General features: G+C 50.4%; 2 protein-coding genes and 1 pseudogene across 2 annotated transcripts; 1 reads left to right on the forward strand and 2 right to left on the reverse strand.

Annotated features, from left to right (window-relative positions):
• Positions 1-10121: 10121 nt before the first annotated feature.
• On the forward strand, positions 10122-11636 carry SYCN (syncollin). The gene is made up of 2 exons (XM_010947220.2): positions 10122-10558; positions 11472-11636. Exons 1-2 carry the CDS (start codon positions 10131-10133, stop codon positions 11479-11481), a joined length of 438 nt encoding a protein of 145 aa, XP_010945522.2. The 5' UTR covers positions 10122-10130; the 3' UTR covers positions 11482-11636.
• An 845-nt stretch (positions 11637-12481) lies between these two features.
• Positions 12482-15971, reverse strand: NCCRP1 (NCCRP1, F-box associated domain containing). The gene is made up of 6 exons (XM_045510907.2): positions 15450-15971; positions 14805-14867; positions 14668-14719; positions 13914-14009; positions 13214-13352; positions 12482-13080 (listed from the first exon to the last, which is right to left on the reverse strand). The coding sequence occupies exons 1-6, from the start codon at positions 15898-15900 to the stop codon at positions 12940-12942; spliced, it is 942 nt and encodes a 313-aa protein (XP_045366863.2). The 5' UTR covers positions 15901-15971; the 3' UTR covers positions 12482-12939.
• A 5553-nt stretch (positions 15972-21524) lies between these two features.
• LOC105062896 (ferritin light chain pseudogene) lies at positions 21525-22980 on the reverse strand (annotated as a pseudogene).
• Positions 22981-24299: the final 1319 nt, after the last annotated feature.

The following is a 24299-nucleotide window of genomic DNA, read 5'->3' on the forward strand; positions in this document are numbered from 1 at the left end:
GCCTGAGATCTACCTGCAACCTGTTCCAGCATCTTACATGTTATTTGTGTATTGATGCATCAGAACCATTTTCTTAATTTATTGCCTGCAAGTCACTATTTTTGTATTTATGTGTATGAATTCTCAAACTCAGACCCAATAAAATGTTTATTTTTCTACCTTTTGTAAAAATTTTGCAAATAAACAATGAGGAAAAGATGCTCTTTGTGGTCTGCGACTGCGTGTGTGAGGATTGGTCTACTTTTGCTGCCCTAACAAATTGTCCCAAACTGAGCATCTCAACACAAGTTGAATTCCTTCTCTCACGTTTCCACAGGGCAGTGATCGGGTGAGCTCGCCTGGTTCCCCTGCTGTGGGTCTCACAATGCTGAGTCATACTGTGGCCAACTGGGTTGTTTTGGAGGCTTTGTAAACCCATCTAAGTTTTTGGCCGAATTCTGCTCCTTGCGGTTGTCAGGCGCCTTGTCCCATTTCCTTGCTGGCTGTGAAGACCTGTCCTTAGCTCTTGGCTACCTCTTTCTGGTCCCAGTAAGTGGACCTTCTACCTCAGAGCCCGCGATGGTGGGTCAAGTCCTCTTCATGCCTGGAATCCCTCCCACGTCTTCTTCTGTCACATTTCTGCCCTCAGCTTGAGAAAGTTCTGTACTTTTAAGAACTCATGTGTTCAGATTGGGCCTTCTCAAGCAACCCAGGTTAATGCCTCTATTTTAAAGTCAATAAACCTTAATTACAACAGCACTGTCCCTTTGGTGTGTACAAGATATTTATAACTTCTAGGGATGGTGTGGGTATCTTTGTTGGGTTATTATTCAGCCAAGCACAGTACGTGTGTGATGGTGTCACTAGAGTGCATTCTGTTACAAGTAAAGTAATAGTAAGTAAAAATGCCTTAATAATGAGAACATTTATTATTGTACAGAAGTCTTGAGGAGGGAGAGTATAGCTCAGTGGTAGAGTGGGTGCCTAGCATGCATGAGGTCCTGGGTTCAATCTCCCATCACTCTATTAAAATAAACAAGCAAACAAACAAATCTGATTACCTCCCCCCACAAGAAAGTAAAAAATAAGAATTCTGAAACAGCGGGGTCTATTTTAGCTGAACTGTCCAGTAGGGTCCCCAGATCACACGTAGCTATTTTGCAGGTGAAATGTAACTAGTGGGAGCCAAGCTGTGCTCTAAGTATAAAATATCCTCCAGAATTTAATGCCTTTTAATTTTTCTTATTTTATTTTTTCAGATGGTGCCTGCCAAGTTTCTCCACTGTGCAGTTTCTAGTTTTCTCTTTGTAATAAACAAGGATGTGGAGAGTCTTTGCAACCATGTTAATTCCTGTGACTTCTCAAACTCTGACCCAGTCTTTTTAGCATCTATTGATGGCTTTGCCTTCCTGGAACATTATGACAGCCACCCCGTAGTGAGCCTCTACCTTCATCCATCTTTCTACATTCCTTAGCAGACATTCTACTCTTAAGAGGAGGTTTCCTCCCCTCCCTCATGTGTACTTACCAATGGATTTATATCAATATGGACTCATGAATTCTTTTTTTTTTCAATGGATTGTAATTCTTTACTATCATTTACTGTGATGCTCAGTTTGTCCCAGATGAGGCCAGTGAGAACCCTTTCCAGAGAGCTCATGTCCTTTTGATGTATTTCCCTCATTTTTGGGTACTTCTTCACCTTCTGGAATCAGATTTCCAGGCTCATTTTGTAATTTTCCTGTCCCTTCTCTGTAACCAGCTATTTCTCCATAGAGCTGTGATTCTTTTTAGTGGAGAACAGTATTTAGAAACCAAGATTTGGGTGCTAGGTGGGCTGATTGCTGCAAGGATCTCATTGCCTCTACCCTCTCAGTAGACAGAGCTTGAGAATAGATGTTTGTATGTATAGAATTTTTATTTTCTGTAAAAAAGTAAAATTGCATTAATAATTTGTATATTGATTGTAAGTCAAAATGATATTTGGATCTATTATGTAAAATAAAGCTTAGAGATACTGGGAGTTTGTTTCCAGACCACCATAATAACTGGAGTATCAACAAATTGAGTCACACAATTTTTTGGTTTCTCAGTGCATGTCTAAGTTACGTTAACACTCTACCACAGTCTATTAAGTGTGAAATAGCATTATATTTTAAAAAGTACATAACTTAATTAAAAAATAGGTTATTATTAAAAATAAAAATAAATCAATTATTGTTTTTTTTTCCCCTTAAGGGAGGCACTGGGGATGGAACCCAGGACGTCGTGCATGCCAAGCATGCACTCTCCCACTGAGCTATACACCCAGCCCCCCAAAATAGGTTATTGTTAAAAAATACTAACCATCATCAGAGCCTTCAGCAAGTCATTATCTTTTTGCTGGTAGACAGTTTGAAATATTGCAAGAATCACCAGATTATGACCCAGAGACATAAAGTGAGTGATTGCCGTTGAAAAAATGACACTGGTGAGACCTACTCAAGACAGGGTTGACACAACCCTTCAATTTGCATAATAAGTGATATCTGTGATGTGCACTAAGGCACAATAAAATGAAGTGTGCTTGTATTTAAAATTAATTTCGTATATTTTTAAAACTTTTAAAAGGTGGCTACCAGAAATGTAAAAACTATATATGTGGTTCACATAATATTTATATTGAATAGTGCTGGTTTAGACAGCGTGATGTCATAGAGAATCTAGGCTCTTTCCCTCTGGCTGCTCCTCCATTCTCAATGTATCAGTATTCTCTCCTTGTAAGAGCGTAAGATGGCTGCTTCAGCTCCAGCCATCACACAATCACACAATTTTCAACAAAGCAGGAGTGGCAGAGACTCCAGCTAGTTGTCTCTGTACCTATTCTAAACATGCATCTTGGCCATCCTAAGTAACTGTGGGCTGCTTCTGAACCTCCTTTCTGGTGGGAATGGAAATACTGCATTCGCCTGATCGAGGGCTGCATCTCACATATCAAGGCTGTGTTAATCCTCTCTGGAAGACATACCCTGTCCAGCAGAGCAGCTGCAATTTAGGCTATTACTTGGTTAAGTTCACACATCTACCATCATCTACCAGGATCCAGATGGTTTTTGAAAGGGTCAGATGGGTGAATTAAATGAGAATATGATACAAACAACCACTCTGGCATCCTTCATGTCTTTGTGAATGGCACTAATCTCTGCCATCACTCCTGGGATGTGATGATTTAAAAAAAAATTATGATGGCCAGGATGGGAAGGGGCCAGTTCATGGGCCAGAGCTGAGTCAGGACTCCATTCATTATCTGCCTCCATAATGTTGTCCCCCTCCCCCCACTCCCCCACTGCCTCTAACCGAAGGGCGAGAATGGCTCTCTGTGTCCTCAGCATCAACATTAATTCAGATCCTGTGTCCAACAGTTACCAAAGGTCCGAGTTTTCTCCTTTTGCCAGTGTGCTGTTACCAAGGAAATTGCCACTGGCACCAGTCTGCCCATTAAATGTTCTACAACAGGCTCTCTGAGGAGAAAAGCTCTAATTTGTAGCATTTGAAAATTTCTGTGGTGCTAACACAACCACCATGGCTGATATCAAGCTGCCAACATGATGTCACTGAGCACGGAGTTTGGAAGAGATGCGTAGCAGAACATTACATAGTATTTCTATATAGATGTAATACACAATGTTTTACTTTCATGGGGCTGTCATAACAAAGTACTTCACCTGAGTGATGTGGAACAACAGAAATTGATTGTCTCACAGTTCTGAAGGCTAGAAGTCCAAAGTCAAGGTGTCAGCAGGGCCCTGCAGGTTTTCCTCTGAAACCTGTAGGGGAGAATCTTTCCTTGCCTCTCCCAGTTTCCCGTGTTTGCCAGGGGTCCTTGGTATTTCATGAATGCATCACTCCAGCCTCTCCCTCACTTGTCACTCCACTGGCTTCTCCTTCTGTGTCTCTCCCGCTGTGGGTCTTCTCTCTATAAGGACCCCAGTGATACTGGATTAGGGCCGCCTTAATGACCTCATCTTAAGTAATTCCATCTGCAATGATCCTGTTTCCAAATAAGGTCACATCTTCAGTCCTGGGGGTTAGGACTTCACGAAATCTTTTTGGGTGGATACAACTCAACTCAGAAATAATCTCCAGAGCATAGATAATAGTAAAAAGGGGTAAAACGATCAGGAAGTGATTGATGAGTATTTGACTTTTGCTTTAATATAATTTTTAATTGTAAGTTTATATAATTTTAAATTGTAATGGCTTTATTTAACAGTCAACTTACAAAATTCCTGCAAATTGAACACTCAGTTAAGGCAAGTCGGTGCAAGCCAGCTCCAGCTCGCCCTGGGTCACTGGGAAAGGATGTGGGAAATCGCTAATAACACACTGGCAGCGGCATTACAGCTCCGTCCTCATAGGGACCTGGCCTCCCCTGAAGTCTGGGATTTGAAAATTGACTCTGATCTGGAAACCGGGTAAGGGACCATGATTTTCTATGAGAGTGTCTGCCCTTAGCCTCCAGAGCATTCACCCTCAATTTCTTTTGATTACGTAAATGAAGACATGTTCTTCTTGACTGCTATATATCTTGCCTCTTGGAGACTTGTGTTTTACTAACCATTTCCATCGCTCTGTGGGCGTCGGGTCCACTGGCTGCTGATCCAGCCTTGCCCCTCATTGCAATGACTGTGTCCAGCTTGCTTCTGAAGTTTGTGTCACCACCTTGCTTCTATGATTTAGGGATCTTACCACCACCATCGTTATCAGGGAGACCAGTTTGTAAAAACTTACCCCGCCCCAACCAGCCCAGGCCCATGGAGGGAGCCACCTCTGACTTCCCTGAAGATGCTGGTTCACTCTTGCTGGGACACTAGGGATGCACCTCTTTCATCCCGGAAAACAATGTCATTCATGCAGCACCTGCCATGGACCATGCAGCCTGTACGTGACTGTGGCCCTCTGAGTGTGTGTGGATGGCCATGGGGAGAGGGAAGAGAAGGAGAGGGAAAGAATATGAAAGAAAGAATGAATGAGGAGTGAAAGGCTCATTAAGGATGTTTTCAGCTATAAGCAATGGAATATTTCATTGTAAGTGACTTAAACACCACAAGCAATCATTACACCAAGTAATAAGATATCCAAAGGAGGCTTTGGCTGGATCAAATCAGTGGGACAATGGCTCTATCATGGACCTAGGGTCTGTATCTGTGAAGATTCTTAGGGATGTGGGTCAAACTTGTGTTTGTGGTTAATTCACTCAACCCTCCCGTGGTTCTAAACCTGGGATGACTATTGTCAGGGTAGAGATTGGCTGGGAGAGATTTGTCACCAAAAAGTCATTAAGTTCTACTGTGGGCATTGTTCTATGTAGACAATTATATCATCTGCATATAATTTTATTTCTTCTCTTCTGATCTCTGTAACCTCTAAAAATCATAATACAATAAAATAAAAAGAAAGGAAATGTTCCTTACAAGCCTCAACACTAGAAGAGGTAACTAGCTTTTGTGTGTATTGTCTCCACTTCACACAAGAGGACACGGAAGGTCACGGAGGTTGAGCGAGTTCCCGGGTTCGCGAAGCACGTAAGTGGCAGAGTGGGGATTTGAACCCGGGCCCCAGCACGCCCCAGCCCGCGACAGGAATCTCTGTGCTTTGGCGCCACCTTGCGAGTGCGCCCAGCCTCCCCCGATCCGGCGGGCGCACGCGAAACCTTCCGCGCCCCGGGGTGAGTAGGCTTTCCACTGCCCACCTGCCGGGGCTCTCGAGCCCAAGCTGCTGCAGCCCTCGGGAATTTCGGACTTTGCTTCTGCCACAAGCTTCCTTCCGAAATGTCATTTGGATTTTTCTTCCAGCTTCAACCATCCCGTGTTCCCCGACCTCTTCCCGGCCCCCAGGGCCTGGCTCACTTCTGAATTCCCGCCACGCCCTCCTGGTGGCAGGTTGCCAGTTTGGAGCTGTCTTCTTGCTGCATCTGTCTCAGCTGGGTGTGTCACCCTTACTCAATGGCCCCCAGCAGCCTGACATCACCTGGGAGCTGGCTGGAAATGGCGGACCCGAAATCCTACTCCAGACCTGCTGAACTGGGATCTGCATCTTAACAGGACCCTCCCCGCCCCACCTCACCCTCAAGTAATTTGCAGCCCAGTGAAGGTTGGGTAGCTCTGGCCTAGACCACAAAGGGGTCGTGGGACCCAGGGAGCCTTACAGATAGGCACCTCACCTGGGGCAGGTGTAGCTAAGAAAATGGTCTTCAGCCACGTCTTGAAGTTAGATGATGACTGACTTTTTGTCTGTTTTGGGGAAGATTCAAGTTCATTTCCAGCATTTGGGTACCAGGCACTGTCTTACGCCGCTGCATCTGGGATCCCCAGAGATACTCCGTTTTCTATTGCTAATGGAATTTTGTTTAATAATTTGTTTGGAAATCTATGTAAAATAAACTTTATAGGAGCTGAGCAAATTGAGGTATCAATATAGAAATTCTAGATGTAATAAACAACCAGTGACATATGAAGTGTTAGGAGACCAAAGCCCTAACCCAGTGGTTCTCAAACTCCAGCATCAAGTTACCAAGAGAACGTTTAAAACTCAAGACTGTTGAGGAGGGGCAGGCAGAGGTTGGAAGGGTAGAGCTCAGTGGTAGAGCGCATGAACGTGGTCCTGGGTTCAATCCCCAGTACCTCCATTAAAAAAAAAAACAAAACCTAATTACTCCCCTCAAAAAAACATTAAAAAAAAAGGATTATATAGAAATGATCCCAGTCAGTGACCTATTCTTACAGAAGTGTAATGCATTCCCATGATCTAGTGTGAACTTAAGTGCTGATGTGATTTTCCTGTATTTATGCAGCAGATTTAGTATTTTCTTTTTTAAAAAATTTTTGAAAATGGAGGTACTGGAGATTGAACCCAGGACCTTGTGCATGCTAAGCTTGTGCTCTACCCCTGAGCTATACCCTTCCACCAGACTTAGCATTTTCATTTAACTTATGTGTCACCTATCATGTTATTTATGTTTTGGTTCCACCCTTATTGAGACAAAAACTTCCAGTGACAATTTCACATGTATACCAATCTCCTTTTTTATGGTCTAATGAAAAATGTCAAATCAAGGTGTGACATCTAAAAAGAGGGTTTTTTTCCTATTATATGAATCAAAATATATTGGTGGATTTTTTTTTATAAGCCTGCTATTCTTCCCACTGTAGTCCTAGAGTCCTTTATAACTCTTTTCACATTGTGTTCGAATTGTTGGTTTACCTTCTGACTTTCTCAAAGGTTCATGGGTTCCTCAAGGACATTCTTCCATTTGAAGAAAAAAAAAGTGTAATAAGGAGATGTTTATTTTTCTACTATTTGTCCAGTTTGTCTTATTAACAGTGAGGAAATTGTTTCTGGATGAAGATGCCTGGTGAGTGCTCATGTGGGCATGTTAGATGTGGGCATGGGGGTTTGTGATTTGAAATTTCATGGAGTGTAGGGGGGTAGTGGTTGAGGGGTGGGAGCTTGTTGGTGGCTGTGGGTGTGTGATTCTACAGGGAGTGGGGCATTGTCTGGGACTGTGTTTCTCTGGGACATAAGCATGTGTCTACATTCAATATGTGTAGCCCTCTAGGATCCACCAGTGAGAATCAGTGATCATCAGTGGCTGACTGCGTGAAGGAGTGTCCCTACCCCCCTGCCCATGTGTCTGTCCCAGGGTTGGGGATGCAGTGCCCATGTCCTGGGTCTCCATGGGTTCTCTCTGACGCTGGCTGTGTGCTCTGGCCCCATGGGTCCTGTGTTCCTGTCCATGGTCTGCCTCTCTGTCGAGGTCTCCTCACTATCCCATGTCGCTCTCCATGTCAGAAACTCATGGCCTTCCTGGGTGGCTGGGGTTCTAGGTGACTGTGTCCATCCCTGAGTCCAGATGCCCTTGCACAGCTGGGACAGTGGGAACTCTGTGCCCCTGAGGTTAAGGAGGCCAGCTGGGAAGTTAGCGGCTGGAGATTAGATTTCAAAAGGTCACGAGAGGAAAGGAGGGAGAAGGATCCAGGTCTGGTCTGAGGCAGGCCCAGGTCAGGGTCTAGGGTCTCGGAGCCATTATAAGAATAGTCTTAATAGGGTGGGGGGTATAGGTCAGTGGTAGAGCGTGTGCTTGGCACGCACGAGGTTCTGGGTTCAATCCCCAGTCCCTCTGTAAAGGGGGAAAAGAAAGTATTAAGAACAGTCCTAGTAATTCCTGCTTATTGAGCACATACTGGACTTCATGCTTTATATTCATATTGTTTTTATATTATATTTATACTGTTATTTATAAATATATTTATACGGTTGCATTTATTCAATATCACACATGCAGTATTTATATTATATTTATAAGTCACAATTATGTGAATGGTTCCTAATATTCTATTAGTTATAAATGCCTTGATACAGTAATTTTCTATTATCCTTTTCTATTTTGATGATCATTTTCTAGTATCCCCTTGAAGGTAGGAGGAAAAGCTCAGAGAGGTGAGTTCACTTGCCCAAGGGCATTCAGCAAGGTGACAGAGTCAAAATGTGAACCTAGTTTCAAGTGTTCCCAGCCTTTGGCTCTTAACCTCTTAACCTTACCCTGGCCAAGGCGGAAGATGGCATCTGGGGGCCCAGGAGGGATCAGGGTCAGCTGAGTGGCCGTGGTCAAGAGCAGATGTGTTGTTCTGGTTTACGTTTATTGAGCCCTTATTGTGTGCCAGGCACTGCACTAAGGGCTCTCGTAATAATAATATGGCAGATGCTTGTACGGCGCTAAGCAAGGGCCCTATTCTCAGCACGGTTATGTGGATTAATTCATACTCCTTACACCAGCGTTCTGAGGTGGATACCCTCGTTGTCTCCATGAGGCCCTAAGATGGAATCCTGTGCAAAAGCTTGTGGAGGAGCTGGGATCTGGCTCCAGACAGCCTGGCTCCACAGGCTATTCCTTTAGCCCCCATACTTTCTACTATCCCTTGTAATCTTCACAACAATCCTACAGTGTAGGAAGAAAATTCGCCCATTTTACAGATAAGGAAACTGAGGCCCAGACTTGGACTCACCCAGGGAGCCACAGACTTGAACCACTGTCTGTCTGATCAGCTCACCCACACTTTTGACCCTATGCTCATCTGGCAGGAGGCCAGGAACTCCAAAAAGTCTCTAAAGGGCCTTGGTCACACAACCAGATGCCGGGGGCCCTGTATCTCCCTGGGGTCCCAGCCTCCCTAACATTCCTGTACAGCTGCTTAATTTTGCCTTAGACTTGTGTCACTGCTGCCTGCTGATTAGTAAGCACTCATTGTACAAGAATTGTCTGTTTTCACCCAATGAGGATTTTGTTTGTTCTTTGTTGCTATTACAAAAAGTTTAAGTTTTATACAGCTCAATAGGATCTTTATTTATTTTATAGATTCAAGTTATCCAAACTTAGTTAAGAAAATCTCCTGGCTCCTTGGGATTGGGAATAAGGGGGTGGCAGTTTCCTCTTTCCTCAGTCTCTCCCTCTTTGGCTTGTCCTTGGAAGAGGGGATCTTGATATCTTGTCAATTTGTAAGCCCTCTTTATATATTATAGCTACTAATTCTACATGGCCCCAAGTGCTGCAAATTTTTCCCCAAGCTTTTTGTACCTTGCAATGGTTTTTGTTATGCAAATATGTCTATCAACATCTCGACCTTGGTCTGGATCTCCTGCTTCGGGGGAGGAGGGAACGGGGTCTCCCTCCCCATCTCCTCCCCTCCTCTCCCTTCCCCGCCAGGGTCTCTCTCTCCTTATCTCCAGCTTTTCCTTTCCCAAGGTCCTGCGTCCGGGTAGGAGACCTGCCCAGCCTGGGAGCCCAGCCCCCCTCCCCCTCTCCCCTCGCTGGGTCTCTCCTCGTTTGGAAGGGGGTTGTTTCATTCCTTGTCAATTTTCAAGGGCTCTTCCTACCTAGAGCTATTAACCCTATGCTACCCTTTGTATTGCAAGTCACTGGTCCTGCTATTTGCCACATAAAATTTAAGCTGCTAATTTTCTACAAATAAGTCTGTCTTGTATTCTTCGGTCTGGGTTTTTGACCTACTTCAGGACGGTCTCCCTGTTCCTGGGAGAGGGGCGCCCTCCCCTTCCCTCCCCAAGTCCTTATCTCGCAGCTTCTCCTTTCCCACGGATCAGATGCATAAAAGGACATGGGGGCGTCGCTTCGCAGTGTCACCATGTCCCCGCTGTGCCCACTGCTGCTGGCCCTGGCCCTGGCCCTGGCGGCCGTCCCCGGTGTCCGAGGCGCCTGCCCGGTGCCCGCCGACCTCAAGAGCGCCAACGGGACGCGCACGTGCGCCAAGCTCTACGACAAGAGCGACCCCTACTACGAGAACTGCTGCGGCGGCGCCGAGCTGGCGTTGCAGCCGGGCGCCGACCTGCCCTACCTGCCCTCTGACTGGACGAACGTCATCTCGTCGCTCGTGGTGGGCCAGCGCTGCGAGCTCACCGTGTGGTCCATTCGCGGCAAGGCCGGCAAGAAGCGCAAGTTCTCGGCCGGCACCTACCCGCGCCTGGAAGAGTACCGCCGCGGCATCTTCGGGGACTGGTCCAACGCCATCTCCGCGCTCTACTGCAGGTGCGCGCCCGCGCCCGTCCAGACCCCGCCCCGCCAGTGTCTCCTAGTCCGCACATCTGCTTCCCCAGCTCCCAACCCAGCACCGGGGCTCCAGACCGCCCCCCTCGCCCCGCCCCCTGAAACTTTGACCCAAATTGGGCATCCTTAGAACCAGTCCTGGAGATCCCCCTTCTCCTCACCCCAACCCCCACCTCCCCCCAAGCCCATGCCCCTTGGATCTCCCAGACCCAACTCTGAGATTCCCAGACTCAGAAGCTGACCCAACCTTCCTGCCTCCATTGCCCCCTCCAACCTTCCTGAATCCCCCACCTGCCTACCGCCTACTGGCAGCTGCACTTTCCAGGGAGTGCAGACTAACTCCGGAGTCCCCAAGTCTAGCTCACCCTGAAGCCCCCAGAACCAAAACCAGTTCTTCCCCACCCTCTAAGTCATCAGATCCCAGAGCTCTCAGACCTGACTCTGAAACTCCCAGATTCTACATTTGACCCAGAACTCAAGACCCCAGACCTAAGTCTAGGAATATCCTATCTATCCTTCATGCTCCACCCACCTAGGCCTTCTAGTGCAACCATGGCTGTGGCCGGGAAACCAGTTCCAGAGCCCCTGTGAAGGTTCTGAAGCCCCCAGACCCAACTTTGGAGGCCCCTGAACCCACCCTGGACTCACATATCCACGCTCACAGACTTCGAGGCCCTAGATCTAGCCAGAATGCCCTCTAAAACCACCCCCAGCTGCCCCTCTATCCCCAAGAGCTCCAGGAGCCCCCAGCCCCAAACTCCCAGGCCAGGATGCCTAGGTCCTGAACTTCGAGCCCAGCTCCAGCTCCCCACCTCTTCTCAGGCTTAGAACTCTCCACACTTTAAGGCTCTGAGCCCTTGGCATCCCGTAGTAATCATTTTTGATTCTGTTGCAGATGCAACTGATACCTTAGAGGTCTGTCACCTCCATCCTCCACAAATTGCTGAGGCCCTCACTTGGCCTTGTCTGTGGGATCTGCTGAAGTCCCCAAGATCCAAGAGAAGAGAGCTTTCTGCTTGCCCCCACCCTGCCTTCCTTGTAATACAGCCCTTGTAAGTCATCCCGGTCTGCTGTCTACTGTGCTCGGGACCCGAGTCCACATGAACACGGGGTGGGATGGTGAGGAGAACATGGTGGTGAGGCCTGGGTCAGCCCATGCCAGGGACATGGGTCCTGACATGGATTTAGGTGCGTGCACACCCCCCCACCACAGGACACGTGTGACGTGCAGATGGTTAAACGTCAAAATGCTTCCCACACTTTTGGTGGACGGCCCTTCTCTGAAAGCTTCCCGGTTTTTCAGGCCTGCCCGGGACCTCTGGACTCCCTCCGAATTCATGCATGGGACAGAAGGAGGCCTTCAAGGACCCTACCCTAGGCTAGGGCCAGGGTCTGTTTTGTGATTTTGCCACTGCCCAGGACTTATGGGTTGTTAAATACTTTCAATGCCCCCCTCCCCAACACCTGGAGACCACTTTAGTTCAAATTTGCATCTTTCTGCAAATTTGACTTTTCAACCTATTTTCCCCTACTTCTCCCAAGGGTAATAAGGGCCCTTGATGGATATCTGGGTTTGGGAGGAGGTAGAGAAGGAACTAGAGAAAAGAAATGAGGGGTCTTGGAGATAAGAGAGGTAGGGGCACAACTCTAGGGGGCTGACAGCTGGGGTTGGAAGGAGGAAGGGAATTGGGGGAGATTCTGAGAGTTAAGAGATATGGCAGAAGAGGTAAGCAGAGATGCTTGGAGGCTGTATATTGGGGATAAGTGAAGAAATCAGAGGTCAAGGGAGGTGTAAAAGGTTCAGGGGTTGTGAGAGGCTGGAGGATCAAGGATTAGAGGATATACAAGTGGGAAATGAACTCAGTCAAGTTCTAAGGAGCAAACAGCAAGGAAATAGTCAGCATCCTTGGGCACGTGTATTTATTCATTTCAGCCAACAAAGATTTATTGAACCCCTACCATCCATCAAGCACTGGAAGAAGTGCCACTGCCCTTGTGGCACTCAGGGAGGGCAGAGAAAATGCCAGAGAGTCAGACATTCAAAGATGTGTGGAGATGTCAAATGAGAAACCAAGGGCCAGGCAGGATTAAGGGGTGTAGGAGGTAGTAAGTGATCCTGGAGCAGCTGACGGGTCATGAGGGTATCAAGGGAGCAGGGAGGTGCTAAGGGAACATGGTGGTGCTTCAGGGACAAGGAGGTGCTAAGGGTTAGGGACTTCTAAGGGCCATGGAGCTGCTGTGGGGTCAGGGAGATGCTAAGAGGCCAGAAGTGATAAGGGGACAGAGAGATGCTAACGGCTCAGGGAGGTGTCAAGGGGTGTATGGGTGAGACAAGGGGTCAGCACGGGCCCGGAGTTAGCCCGTCACTCCCTGAACTGTACAGACACGGAGGAGTCGGTCACCCTTGTCCGCCGCAGCCCACCATGCTCCAGCCGGTTCTTGGACTTGTGCAGGAAATGGACAAAGCGCACGCCGGGGCCATACTGGCGGAACACGTGGGACACCTGTGGCAGCCCCGGGGTCAGGAAGAAGTCCTTATTAGGGACCCAGAAATCCTGCTCTCCTCCCTCCTCCCTCTGCGAGGTCTTGGGACACGACCACGTGGGTACGGGTGGTGGCCGCAGTAGGGAGCCTCACCTGGACCCAGCGGCCGGGGGGGCCTCTTCCAGATGTCCGGGGGGCCACATGGTGCTGTGCAATGACTGTGCGGCGGTCAGCTGCCAGCAGCCAGACGTGCAGCTCATACACACACACATCCAGCCGGCTGTCCTCATACCTGGGGGTGGGGGCCAGGCCTTCAGCTGCCACCACTGCCCCAAGCTCCCAGCTTCAACCCCTGGCTCTGTCACCATTCAACACACACTCACTGGCATCCACTCTGTGCACTGGGGATGGGTGGTGCTGGCCACACAGCAGTGACCACGACAGCCCCCTGCCCTGCCTTCATGGGATTCATGGTCCAGTGGGGGAGGCAGACATGTCACCAGGCAGTGACAACCAGGAATGGTCAGGGCTGGGATGGGGGACATCCGGGGCACTGGAACATAATGCATCTGACCCAGTTTGGCAGTGGTCAGGGAAGGCTTCCTGGTGGAGCCATGTGCACCGACTCCTAAAGGAGAGGGAGGAATTTGTTTCTAGAAAAGAGGGTGGCCAGGATCCAGGGAAGAAGGAACAGCCTCTGGGCTGGCATGTTTGAACAACTGAGAATCAGAGAGAAGGGGCCAGAGAGGTGGGCAGGGCTGGATCCTGCAGCTGCAGGACAGGGAGAGGCTTGCCCTTTGAGGAGACCCCGTGTGCCACCTGGCTGGTCAGGCTGGCTGGGAGAGGCACGTACCAGTCCATGACCGTGATGTGTGGCTGTTCATCATCTAACAGCTCCTCCCACAAGCCCTCGGCCAGAAGGTCCACACACTGCTGCTTCACAGTCCAGCTGTGAGAGAGGGCATGAAGGAGGTGAGGTCTGTCACTTGCTGGGATTCTCAGGCATCCCCCAGGTTGGCCTGGCCCCCAGAATCAGGACACCCTGATCATGGCAGGCATCCTGACATCGAAGTGATGTCAAGGGCACCCACATAGAGGCCCTGAGCCCTCACTCAGCACCTCGCAGACTCAGTTCCCACAAGCTCCTCTGAGGGTGATGCATTCTGAACCCCGGGCTGCAGATGGGGAAACTGGAAACCGAGGCTCACTAAGGGAAGTAATTTGCCAAGATTAAGAAGAAAAGAAATGACAGAGCTGGGAACCCAACCCTGGGATGCATAACTCTGAGCCCCTGAGTCACTCCATCTCACCCCCTGTGCAGAAGCAGGGCCTGGTTTAATCGAGAACAGCTGGTGGCCTGGCTGAGCCTCCACCTCCCACAGAAAGGCTGAGCGCAGAAACAGTATTAGCTGCTATTTATTGACCACCTACTATGTGCAAGCTAGTCCTGGTCAGATCCTTTGCCATATGTTCTCTCTTATGACGAACTCTGTTTACAGAGCAGGAGACTGGGGCCCAGAGAGTCAAAGAGGGTTACTCCAGGTCCCACAGCAAGGAAGGAGAGAGCAGGGAGTCACACTCAGACCACATGGGTCCTGGCCACTCACCTGAGGTTCTGCTGGAGATTCTCAGTCCTAATGTGCCACCCACGGAAATTGCCTGGCGGGTGGAGAAGTGAAGGATTAGAATGCACCTGTTCTCCAGGACCACCCCCTCCCCACCTGGCCAGCCACCAATAGCTTACCCAGGGCCTCCAGGGGCTTCTGGGTGGGACCAGTAGGGGGCGCTGGCTCGTAGATGTTGATGCCTGAAATGTACAGGGAAGTGGAGCCTCAGGCGAGCTGAGGCTGCCCACCTTCCTCATGCTCCCCACTCCCTGCCCCCAGGGCTCCGCTGGAAGGACGGGAATCAGTGCCACGCCTGCCAGGCCAGACCAGCCTGGCAGGGATGAGTGAGTCAGGGCCCTGAGAGAGCCCTGGGAAGGTCCTGGGGACAGAGGGACAATGCTGGGAACGGGAGGGCTTTGCCATGAGACAGAGAAAGGCACCAAGAGAAAGAGGCAGAATATGAGCGGAGGGAGGGGGAGAGAGATACAGGGTGGGACAAAGAGACACCGGGAGAGACAGACAGACATGACACACAAAGAGATAGAGATGGAGATGCAGGTGGGACAGAGAGACGCAAGGAGACAACTGCACAATGAGAGAAAAGAGACAGAGAATGATGTAGAGGAATAAAGAGTTGCAGACAGACGCAGAGACAGACGGAGAGACAGAAGAGAGCGGCGGAAAGCAGAGACACAGGGTCAGAGTGAGCGAGTCTAGGGGAAGAAGACGGGGACGCGGCGGCCTTCGGGCGGCTCCAGCCCGGCCGGGCCGCCATCCCGCACCTTCGGGGTTGGGCGAGCGCAGCAGGTTGCGGTAGAGCGGCCGCCGCAGGAAGAGCAGCTTCCAGGTGAGGCGAGGGGGCAGTTCCAGGCTCCCGCCCGGCGGCGCCCACTCCTGCAGCAGCAGCTGCCGCGCGGAGGCCTCGGTCGGCGGCTCGGGCGCGAGGAGCTCGGGGGCCTCGGGGGCCGCGGGCGACCGCGGCGACGGAGGCGAGGGCGGCGAGGGCGGCGACGGCGGCTCCTGGGGGCTTGCGGGCTGGTCGGCCTCCATCCCGCCACCGAGCGCCTGTCCGTCCTGCACCTTCTCCATCTGTCGGGTCTGGGCGACTGTCCCGGCTCCTCTGCAGGGGCAGAGCGCGGGGTTACCCGGGGCGGGAGAGGGCGGGGTACCTCGGCTGACATTTAAGTGAGGGGTGTGTTGAGGGGAGGATCTGAGCCCCTGGCCCTCCTCCATCAGACCCAGGAGTCCGGGTCCCAGCCCCTCCTCCCAAAATGCAGAAGTCCAGGTCCCAGCCCGGTTCCGTATCCCAGGCCTCCTGCCCCCATTTCCCCAGGGCCAGCTGAGGACCCAGCCCTGGGAGAGGGGTGTGACAAAGGCGCTAATGCCAGGGCTCCGGCTCACTAATGAGGCCCATCCACCTCGTTAAGATCCCGCATGGCAGGATTAGAGGCTAATTAATGAAACCCCCTCTTCCTCCCCATCCTGCCGGCACTCAGCTAGGCGGTGAGGGGTGGGGGTGGGGAGGGAGGGGAGGTCCTGCTTCTGCTACTTCCTCCTCTGCCCTGCCCTAGGACACAACCTTGGGTCCCTGATATTTCCTTTTCTGGAAACGTAATGGGGGTGGGGGGCGGAGGACTGAAAGAGACCCAGAGCCAGCGATGAGGAGTCACAGAGATGGGAGACCCCAGGGAGACACTGAGGGAGAAGCAGCAACCCCACCTGGGTATCAGGGTGCGTTGCTCCCCTCCCTGGGGCTGGAGCAGGCGGCACAGGCTGCCAAAGCCTCCGCCCTCAGAGGTCACAGGGAATTGGGAGTGAGGGCTGGAGCGATGTTGGGGGCAGGAGGTCAGGGTGCGGAGGAAGTGGGATGGCGGAGGAACCTGCAGGGCCAGATGCCCACGGCCACATCCTGCCCAATCCTCATCCCACACCTGGGCCAGGTAAGCACAGGCGCAGAGTTCCATACGGACGACCAGTAACATGCACCACAGTGAGCGCTTTCTGCTTGCTAGGTGCTGTTCTAAGTATTAGAAGTTCATTTCATCCTCTCATAAGGGTAAGGTCGTACGTGCTACTATTATGGACATTTTATGGGTAAAGGAAAGGTAATAGAGAAGTATGTGTGGAGCTACACGCCGGCCCGATATGCTCCAGCACCCTTCTTGCCTGCACACCAACCCTGAGTGGGGAGCTATTGCTATGCCCATTTCACAGATGAGGAAATAGAGTTCCCTCTCACAGGCCCATACCACCCCAGATAACCCCATTTACTTCCAAGGGCCCTTCATGCCCCAGATTCCCACAAGATGCTGAGAAACACGTGTTACAGACACTCAGAGTTGAGCTCACACCCGAATGACAATTCTCATGTAATTAAGGGCTGCCTGTGTGCCAGGCATTGTTCTAAGTTCTTTACGTGGAGTCATTAATTCAATTTCCACATCCTCCCTAGGAAACAGATACTCTTGTTAAACCCATTTGGCAGGTAGGAAACTGAGGCCCAGAGAGGTCTAGTAACTCACTCAACAAATCGGTGTACCCTTGGTAGCTTAAACAACAGAAATGTATTCTCTCACGTTTCTGGAGATCAAGAGTCTGAAATCAAGTTGGCAGGCACCCTCCAGAGTTAAGAGAGAATCCTTCCCTGCCTCTCTCAGCTCCTGGTGGTGGCCAGTGTTCTTTGGCTTGTGGTCACATCCCTCCAATCTCAGCCTTCCTGTTCAAATGCCTCCTTCTCTCTCAGATTTCCCTCTGTCTCACTCTTTTAAGGACACTTGTCCTTGAATTTAGGGCCCATCAGGGTTACCTAGGATAATCATTTCATCTCAAGGTCCCCAACCTAAATATAACTACAAAGACCCTTTTTCCTAATACAATAGCATGCACAGGTTCTGGGGATTAGGATGTGGCCGTATCTTTTGAGGGGGACCACCTACCAACCCATAGTGGGCAAGGGTGCCTCAAACGGTAGGACCAAAACTTGTAGAGGCAGGAGCGTCTGGCTCAGTGGTTCTCATATTTGTGTGTTGGAATCCTCTGGAGGGCTTATTGAATGCAGGCTGCTGGGCACACACCCCAGTGCCCACCCCAAGCTTCTGATTTGGTAGTTCTGCGGGGGGGGGGGGGACCAAGAGGTGATGCTGATGCTGCTGGAATGGGACCCCACACTAAGAATCACTGTCCTAGTGATGGGGAGCACAAGGCTGCCTGAGCTCAACAGTCCTCACCCTCTCCCTTTGTGTCCTCAGGCAAAGGACTTTCCTTCTCTCCAAGCCTTAGTGTCCCATCTATAAGATGGGATATCTCTTCCCCACCATACTACTTGAGATGGCCCATGCCTTCCTCCTCACTTACTGTGAGTCCCATATTTTTGCTGGTCCTTGACCCTCCAACTGCCTACCTCAGGACCTTTGCACATGCTGTCTCTTCTGCCTAAAAGGCCTTCCACTCCATGCCTCCATAGATACCTTCATCTCCATTCAAATGTCACCTCTTCAGAAGGCACACCCCTTCTTGCTTTATTCTACCTGATTCTTCCCTACTGGTTCATAGAAGGCAGCTGGGCCCTCCCTTGCCAAGGTCAATTCCTGCCCCCCCACCCCCATCCCCCGTCTTCTTTATCACCACACCCAGTTCTTTCTTTCTTGAACTTAGTGTGATTTGTAAATACCTCTAAGTATGTGAGTATGTTCACTTGGTCATGACCTGTGTCACCCGGTGAGAATGTCAGCTTCACCAGGGCAGGGCCTTGGGTGGGTTTGTTTATTGTTTGTCCCCAGCTCAGGGCTGACACAGACTGGTCGCTCTGTTTGTTGAGCAAGGAGGGCAAGAAGGCTGGGCCCTGAACAGGAGGATGAGGCTCTGTCCAGCCCAGGAACCACATCCAACCTGCCCAAGTCTAGCTCCCACAGCTCCTGTTGCAAAACTAGATCACCCCCAGGAGCATCTGTGCATCCCAGGGCCCAATCCTGCTGGTACAGAGAGAGAAAGGCAGGGGTCCAGGAGGGCAGGCACTGGGGCCTGGAGGGGAAGATGGTGGTTTCTCCGCCAGGGCTGCAGGGGATGGAAATCCTAGCCAGGTCAGGAGAGGGTTGAGGGTGGGAAAAATTTGTGCTAGGTTGGGTACCACATCCCCCAGATAGAAACCACTGGGCTGAGGCAGGGATGTGTGTTGAGCCAGATTCATCCTGTAGGGGGCAACAGAGAGGCAGGGATGAACTAGGGTAGAACCAGGGAAATGAAGACAGGACAAAGGGAGAAGAGGAGGAGGTGGGAAGGTGTAGAGATGAAGACAGCTATCTAGGTAGAGAATTGAAGATAAAGACAGACAGAAGGAAAGAGAGGCAGAGAGATCCGGAGAGGCTGAAGCATAGAGACAGACAAAAAGAGAGACGCTTATGGAGACTGGGGTGGAGTTGACTAGTTCCAGGGAGGGAGGGTCAGGGGCCAGAAGGCATTACCTGCGGCAGAGGCCAGGTGACAGTCCAGGGGCAGGTGGGGGAGGACGCAAGGCATATGCACACCAAATAAATTTGCCCAGCACCAAATGGAAAGTGCATGAAGATCTCTCTTGGGGCATTGTTTAGAACAGCAAGTAACCACGGGCTTCCTGAACATCCATCATTTCAGGCTGTTTCAATAAATCATGGCTCATGTGCACCGTAGAATACCACCCAGTCATTAGCAGAAGTGAGGTTGCTTTTATGTACCAGCTGGGACCCACCTCCTCTACCAGAATGCACTATTAGATAGCACAAGGCGAGGTGTAGAAGGATGTGTCCATTATGTTAACATTTGCACAAAGTAGAACATATATGAATATATGCACGTAGGTAGTTCCCGGTCTGTGCATACATTTCTGGAAGGAGACACAAGAAACTTGTATCAGTGGCTGCCCCTGGGGAGGGGACTGGGAGTCTGGGAGTGGGGAGGGAGGGAGGTTGACTTTGCAATTTATTCCTTTTGGGGGCCTTTACAGTTGGTACCATGGGCTTTGGTTACCTGTTCAAATATTAAATAAGATTAAATGATTGAAAGAGAGAGAGAAAGTTGGGAATAAAGGTGGAGGGAAGAGATGGGGCAGGAAGAAAGTGAGAGAGAGTTTAACTCTGTTTAACCCAGTGGTCCCCAAACTTCTGCTGATGCCTTTGATCATCTGGGGAAAGGCTCTGAGCTGTCCCCACCTCCGCAAACCACAGGCCAGGACACTATTTGCTGCCCCATCTTGTCCCCCAACCTCAATACAGCTCAGTCTTCTCTAGGAGTGACTGTCTTTCTTCTGGAGTCCCTTTTTGGGGGTCTGGCCTAGTTGCTGTGACTGGTAGCCCCAAAAGACAGGGTTGACACTTTCCTGCTCAGACCAGGGGTCCCTCAGGTGTGGTATTGAGGGGAGCCCTGCCCAGTCTTCAGGAGGCTGTGGCGTGATGACGAAGAGGAAAGACTTCCAGGCCAAGTGCCTGGCTTCAAACCCTGCCTCTTTCTTCCTGTGTGACCTCAGGCTGGTGACTTCATGTCTCTGGTCCTTAATCTCCCAGCTGTAAATTGGGACAAGGAAGGTACAGCCCTCAGAGGGCTGCTAGGAGGGTAGCGTTGGTTTCCTGGGCTGCCATATTGAATTGCCACAAATGTGGTGGCTTAAAACAGCAAGAATGTCTTCTCTTGTCGTTCTGGAAGCTGGAGCCTGAAATCAAGGTGTCAACAGGGACTTGCTCCCTCGGGAGCTTTAGGGGGAGAAGACTTCCTGGCCTCTTCCAGCTTTTGGTGGCTGCCCATGTGGCTTAGCTCATGGCCACGGCGCTGTAATCTCTGCATGTCTTCACCTGGCCTTCTCTGGGTGTCTCAAATCTCCCTCTGCTTTTCTCTTCTAAGGACACTTGTCACTGGATTTAGGTCCCACCCAGATAAGCCAGGATGGTCTCATCTCAAGATCCTTGATCACATCTGCAAATACTCCTTTTCCAAATAAGGTCACATCCATAGGTTCCACAGGGACATATCTGATTTTTTGGTGGGGGGAAAGGGGACACTCTTCAATCCACTACAGGGTTAAATGAGGTAATACCAGGAGCTCAGCAAAGCACCAGAGGTGGTAAGGCTTTGATAAATGTTAACTACTACCTTGATTTTGCTTGGCCCACGTGATACTATGTTTGAATTAGTTGCCTGCCTTTAAGATTCAAGAGCTCTCACATGAAAATGGGGATTTCTTGAGGAAAGTCAGAACATTTGGCATCATTGGACCAAACTCCCACAAGGCCACAGAGCCCTGAGAAGTGACTGACCCTGAGAGGGGCGTGTGTGCGACCACCTCCCACCCCCCTACCCCCACCGATGTCACCTGCCTGGCCCTCCTGGACCGGGTCTGTCCTGCTCGCTGTTGCAGTCCCACCATCCAGCCCAAAGCCTGGCTCTAAAAGCCAGTGAGGGACCTGAGATTTCAAGCCTGGCCCTCGTAAGCCGTGAGACCCTGAGCGAGGCCCTTTCCCTCCGTGGACTTCAGTCTCCACATCTGTGAAATGAGGGAAGATGTGAGATGATTCCCTGGGCCCTTCTCATGGGACATTGGCTGGAGGCAGGCATGAGGTTTGATGCTAACAATGACTTACTGAGGCAAACTGCCATTCTCCCATTCCCCATCCTGGCTGCGGGTTAGAATCACCTGGATAATTCTCATTTTAGATACCTGTGGCCAGGCCCCAGTCCACACCAAAGGGGGTTGCGATTTGCTTATATAACAGACCTTCAGCATGGCCTTCAGGCCTTTATTTCTCCCAAGACCACTCTTTCATTCATCCTTCCCTATGAGCACACTCGGTCCCTGGCTCCCAACGGCTGCACAGGAGCCCCTTGCTGGTGCTCTCAGCTCTGGCAGAAACACTGCTGTGGTGAATATCCTTGTGCTCGCCCTGTCCTGGTCCAGAGGGAGAGTTTCTTTGGGAAGTCACCCAAGAGCGGAATTACTGGGAGATACGCATGCGCAGTACTTCGGTTGACGAAGGCCGACTTTCTAATTTTTACTAGGTTCGCCGTGTTAAAAATGACAGCTCATTGTTGAATTTGCTTTTCTCTGATCACTGATGAGCTTAAGCACCTGAGCATATTCCTATCGGCCTTTTGGATTTTTTTCTTTCTGTAAATTGCCTGTTTATATCCTCTGCCCATTTTTCTGTTAGGGTTGCTCTTTTACCCGTTAAATTTTTTTTTTTTTTTTTTTTTTTGCTGTTGCAAAAAGCTTTATTGTTACTATGTGGTCCAAGGGTTGGGAGAGGGCTCCAGGATGGTTAAAAAGCTGCCTGGTGACCGCAGAGAGAGGCTTCAGGCAGAAGCGCTGACACCAGAGGGGCTCCACAAAGGCCGCGGGGTTGCAGAGGCTCCTAGTCGTGCTTGAGGTGAGCCTTTGGGAGAGATACTCGCCCAGCTCAGCCTGGGGACCAGCCAGCCTGTGGAGGTGAGTCAGGTGGTCGCCCATCTTCTTGATGAGTTTCACCTCTTCATCCAGGAAGTGGCTCTCCCAGAAGTCACAGAGGTGTGGGTCTGGGTGGGTGGAACCCAGGGCATGCAGATCCAAAAGGGCCTGGTTCAGGTTCTTCTCCAGGACAATAGCAGCTTCCATAGCGTCCTGGTTTTTACCCCACTCATCTTGAGATGGCTTCTGCACGTTCTGAAAGAGGCTGCGGCCACCACACTGGTTTTGCATTTTCAAGAGATGCTCAGCACCCTCGCGCTTCTCCTAGCCAATTCGCGGAAAAAGTGGCCCACGCCGTCCAGAGCCACATCATCGCAGCAGAAATAGAAACCCAGAGAGAGGCAGGTGTAGGAGGCCCACAGATGCATGTTGACCAGGTGGTTGACGGCAGCCTCCAACTCGGTGGAATAATTCTGACGAATCTGGGAGCTCATGGTTGATTGGTAATGAGTTAAGCTCACAAAATGGTGTTGGCTGGTCCCCGAGGCTGAGGATAGCAGAGTGGCTGCTTCTGAAGGTTTCAACTAGAAAAAACGTTGAAGGGTGGTCGGAGGCTGGAGCAAGGGGCGTCCCTGAGTCTGTTCTGTCCAAACACTGTTGAAGCAAGAGACGATCCGCAGGATCACCGAGCACACTGCCTAAAGAAATATCTTGAAGGTGTTAGGCTTTGTAAACATCTTCTCCCATTCTGAAACCTATTCCATTTCCCGCAATGTCCTTCCTTGAACAAAAACTTAAATTTTTGATAAAATCAAATTGATTATTTTTCTTTAATGTGTTCCTTTGGGGCTTTAAGAAGACCTTCTCTGCCCCTAGGTCATCGAGTATTTTCCTCTATCAACTTTATAATTTACCTTTCATGGTGATGTTTAATCTGGCTAGAGAAGCACTGTCCAACAGAACTGAGATAATAGAAATTTTTCATATCTCTACTGCCCTGAACTGGGTTCCCTTTTGTTGTATTCGGTAGGGAGTCAGTTTTTACTTCAAAGAATGAACCAATTTCCTCAACACTATTATCAAACAATCTATTTCCCCCCATCAGTTTGCTCCTGCATACACTTGGGTCTGCCTCTGGGTTCTCTGGGGTGAAGCTTGACAAATCTAGTGAAGAGTAGGGATGGAAGGTCACAATTCTGCAGTAACAGTTTTAGTTAGACACACAGCCGCCCAGAATAAAGACTACATTTCCTAACCTGCCTTGCTGCCAGGCGTGGCTGCGTGACTAAGCTCAGGCCAAAGGGGCAATGGTGAAACCTCTGGGTCATGTCCTTAAAGGGAAGTGGAGTGCCCCGCTCTTCACGTAGGAGAGGCAACAACCCTAGGATGGAGGAGCCCAAGAGGGAAGGGGTCTAGGACCTTGCTGACCCAACAGGGCTGGATCCCATACTCCTTGGCCTTTTTACACAATTGTAGCTCTCAGTGGTTCTCAAACTTGAGTGGCATCAGAACCCCTGGGAGGGATTGTTCAAATACAAGACTGCTGGCCCCACCCAGAGTCACTGATTCAGCCTGGGGTGGGGCCTAGGAATTCACATTTCCAGTAAGTTCCCAGGGAGGCTGCTGGTCTGGGAACCGCACTTTGAGAACCACCGGTCTGACTTGTTTCAATCACTCATTTTGGGTCTCTGTAAACACGTCTCATCTATGGGTGAATACATCTCTGACTCCCCCTCTTGGGCATCTGCAGTTCAGACCACCACCTACAGCACCTGCTGCAGCGCAGGTTAACACTCACTCCGCCCAGAGGGGGCGCCACATCTGGTCAATAACCAACCCCTGGACAAAGGGAGTCCTCCAGGCTGCTTGGCTGTGGGCAGATGTCTGCTGCTGCTCTGCCACACTTGCCCTTCTAGGAGCCCCCTGTTCTGTAGAGGCTGGAAGCCTGAAAACCCTCTTGGTCTGACTCCCTTGCCAGTGGGAATCAGTAAGGTACCCGCGGTAGGAGGCACGGGAGTGGGAGCAGAGGGCGGGAAGCAGGGAGAGCCACCCTGCTCCAGCCATGGCGGAGACTTGAACAGACCTCAGGGTTCAGGTGGTGCCACTGACCCTTTTGTTCCTCCAGCCCCCGGGAGGTGGCGGCCTCCTGCCAGGGCTGGGTCACTAGCCCTCTGGCTCCCCTAGACTTCCCAGGGCCTTGGTAACCAACCCCTTGTATTAACCTCCC

Source organism: Camelus bactrianus, chromosome 9, assembly GCF_048773025.1.
Source record: "Camelus bactrianus isolate YW-2024 breed Bactrian camel chromosome 9, ASM4877302v1, whole genome shotgun sequence".
In the NCBI taxonomy this organism is placed as follows: Eukaryota; Metazoa; Chordata; class Mammalia; order Artiodactyla; family Camelidae; genus Camelus; species Camelus bactrianus.

What these genes read in the sequence shown, in the direction of transcription:
- SYCN (XM_010947220.2), top strand. Translation starts at nt 10,131, where the DNA reads ATGGGGGCGTCGCTTCGCAGTGTCACCATGTCCCCGCTGTGCCCACTG.
- NCCRP1 (XM_045510907.2), bottom strand. Translation starts at nt 15,900, where the DNA reads ATGGAGGAGGGCCAGGGGCTCAGATCCTCCCCTCAACACACCCCTCAC. An exon ending in GCGCTCGCCCAACCCCGAAG is followed by an intron (nt 14,868 to 15,449) that starts GTGCGGGATGGC and finishes TGTACATTTCAG; the next exon opens with GCATCAACATCTACGAGCCA. An exon ending in CCCCCGGCCGCTGGGTCCAG is followed by an intron (nt 13,081 to 13,213) that starts GTGAGGCTCCCT and finishes GGGCTGCCACAG; the next exon opens with GTGTCCCACGTGTTCCGCCA.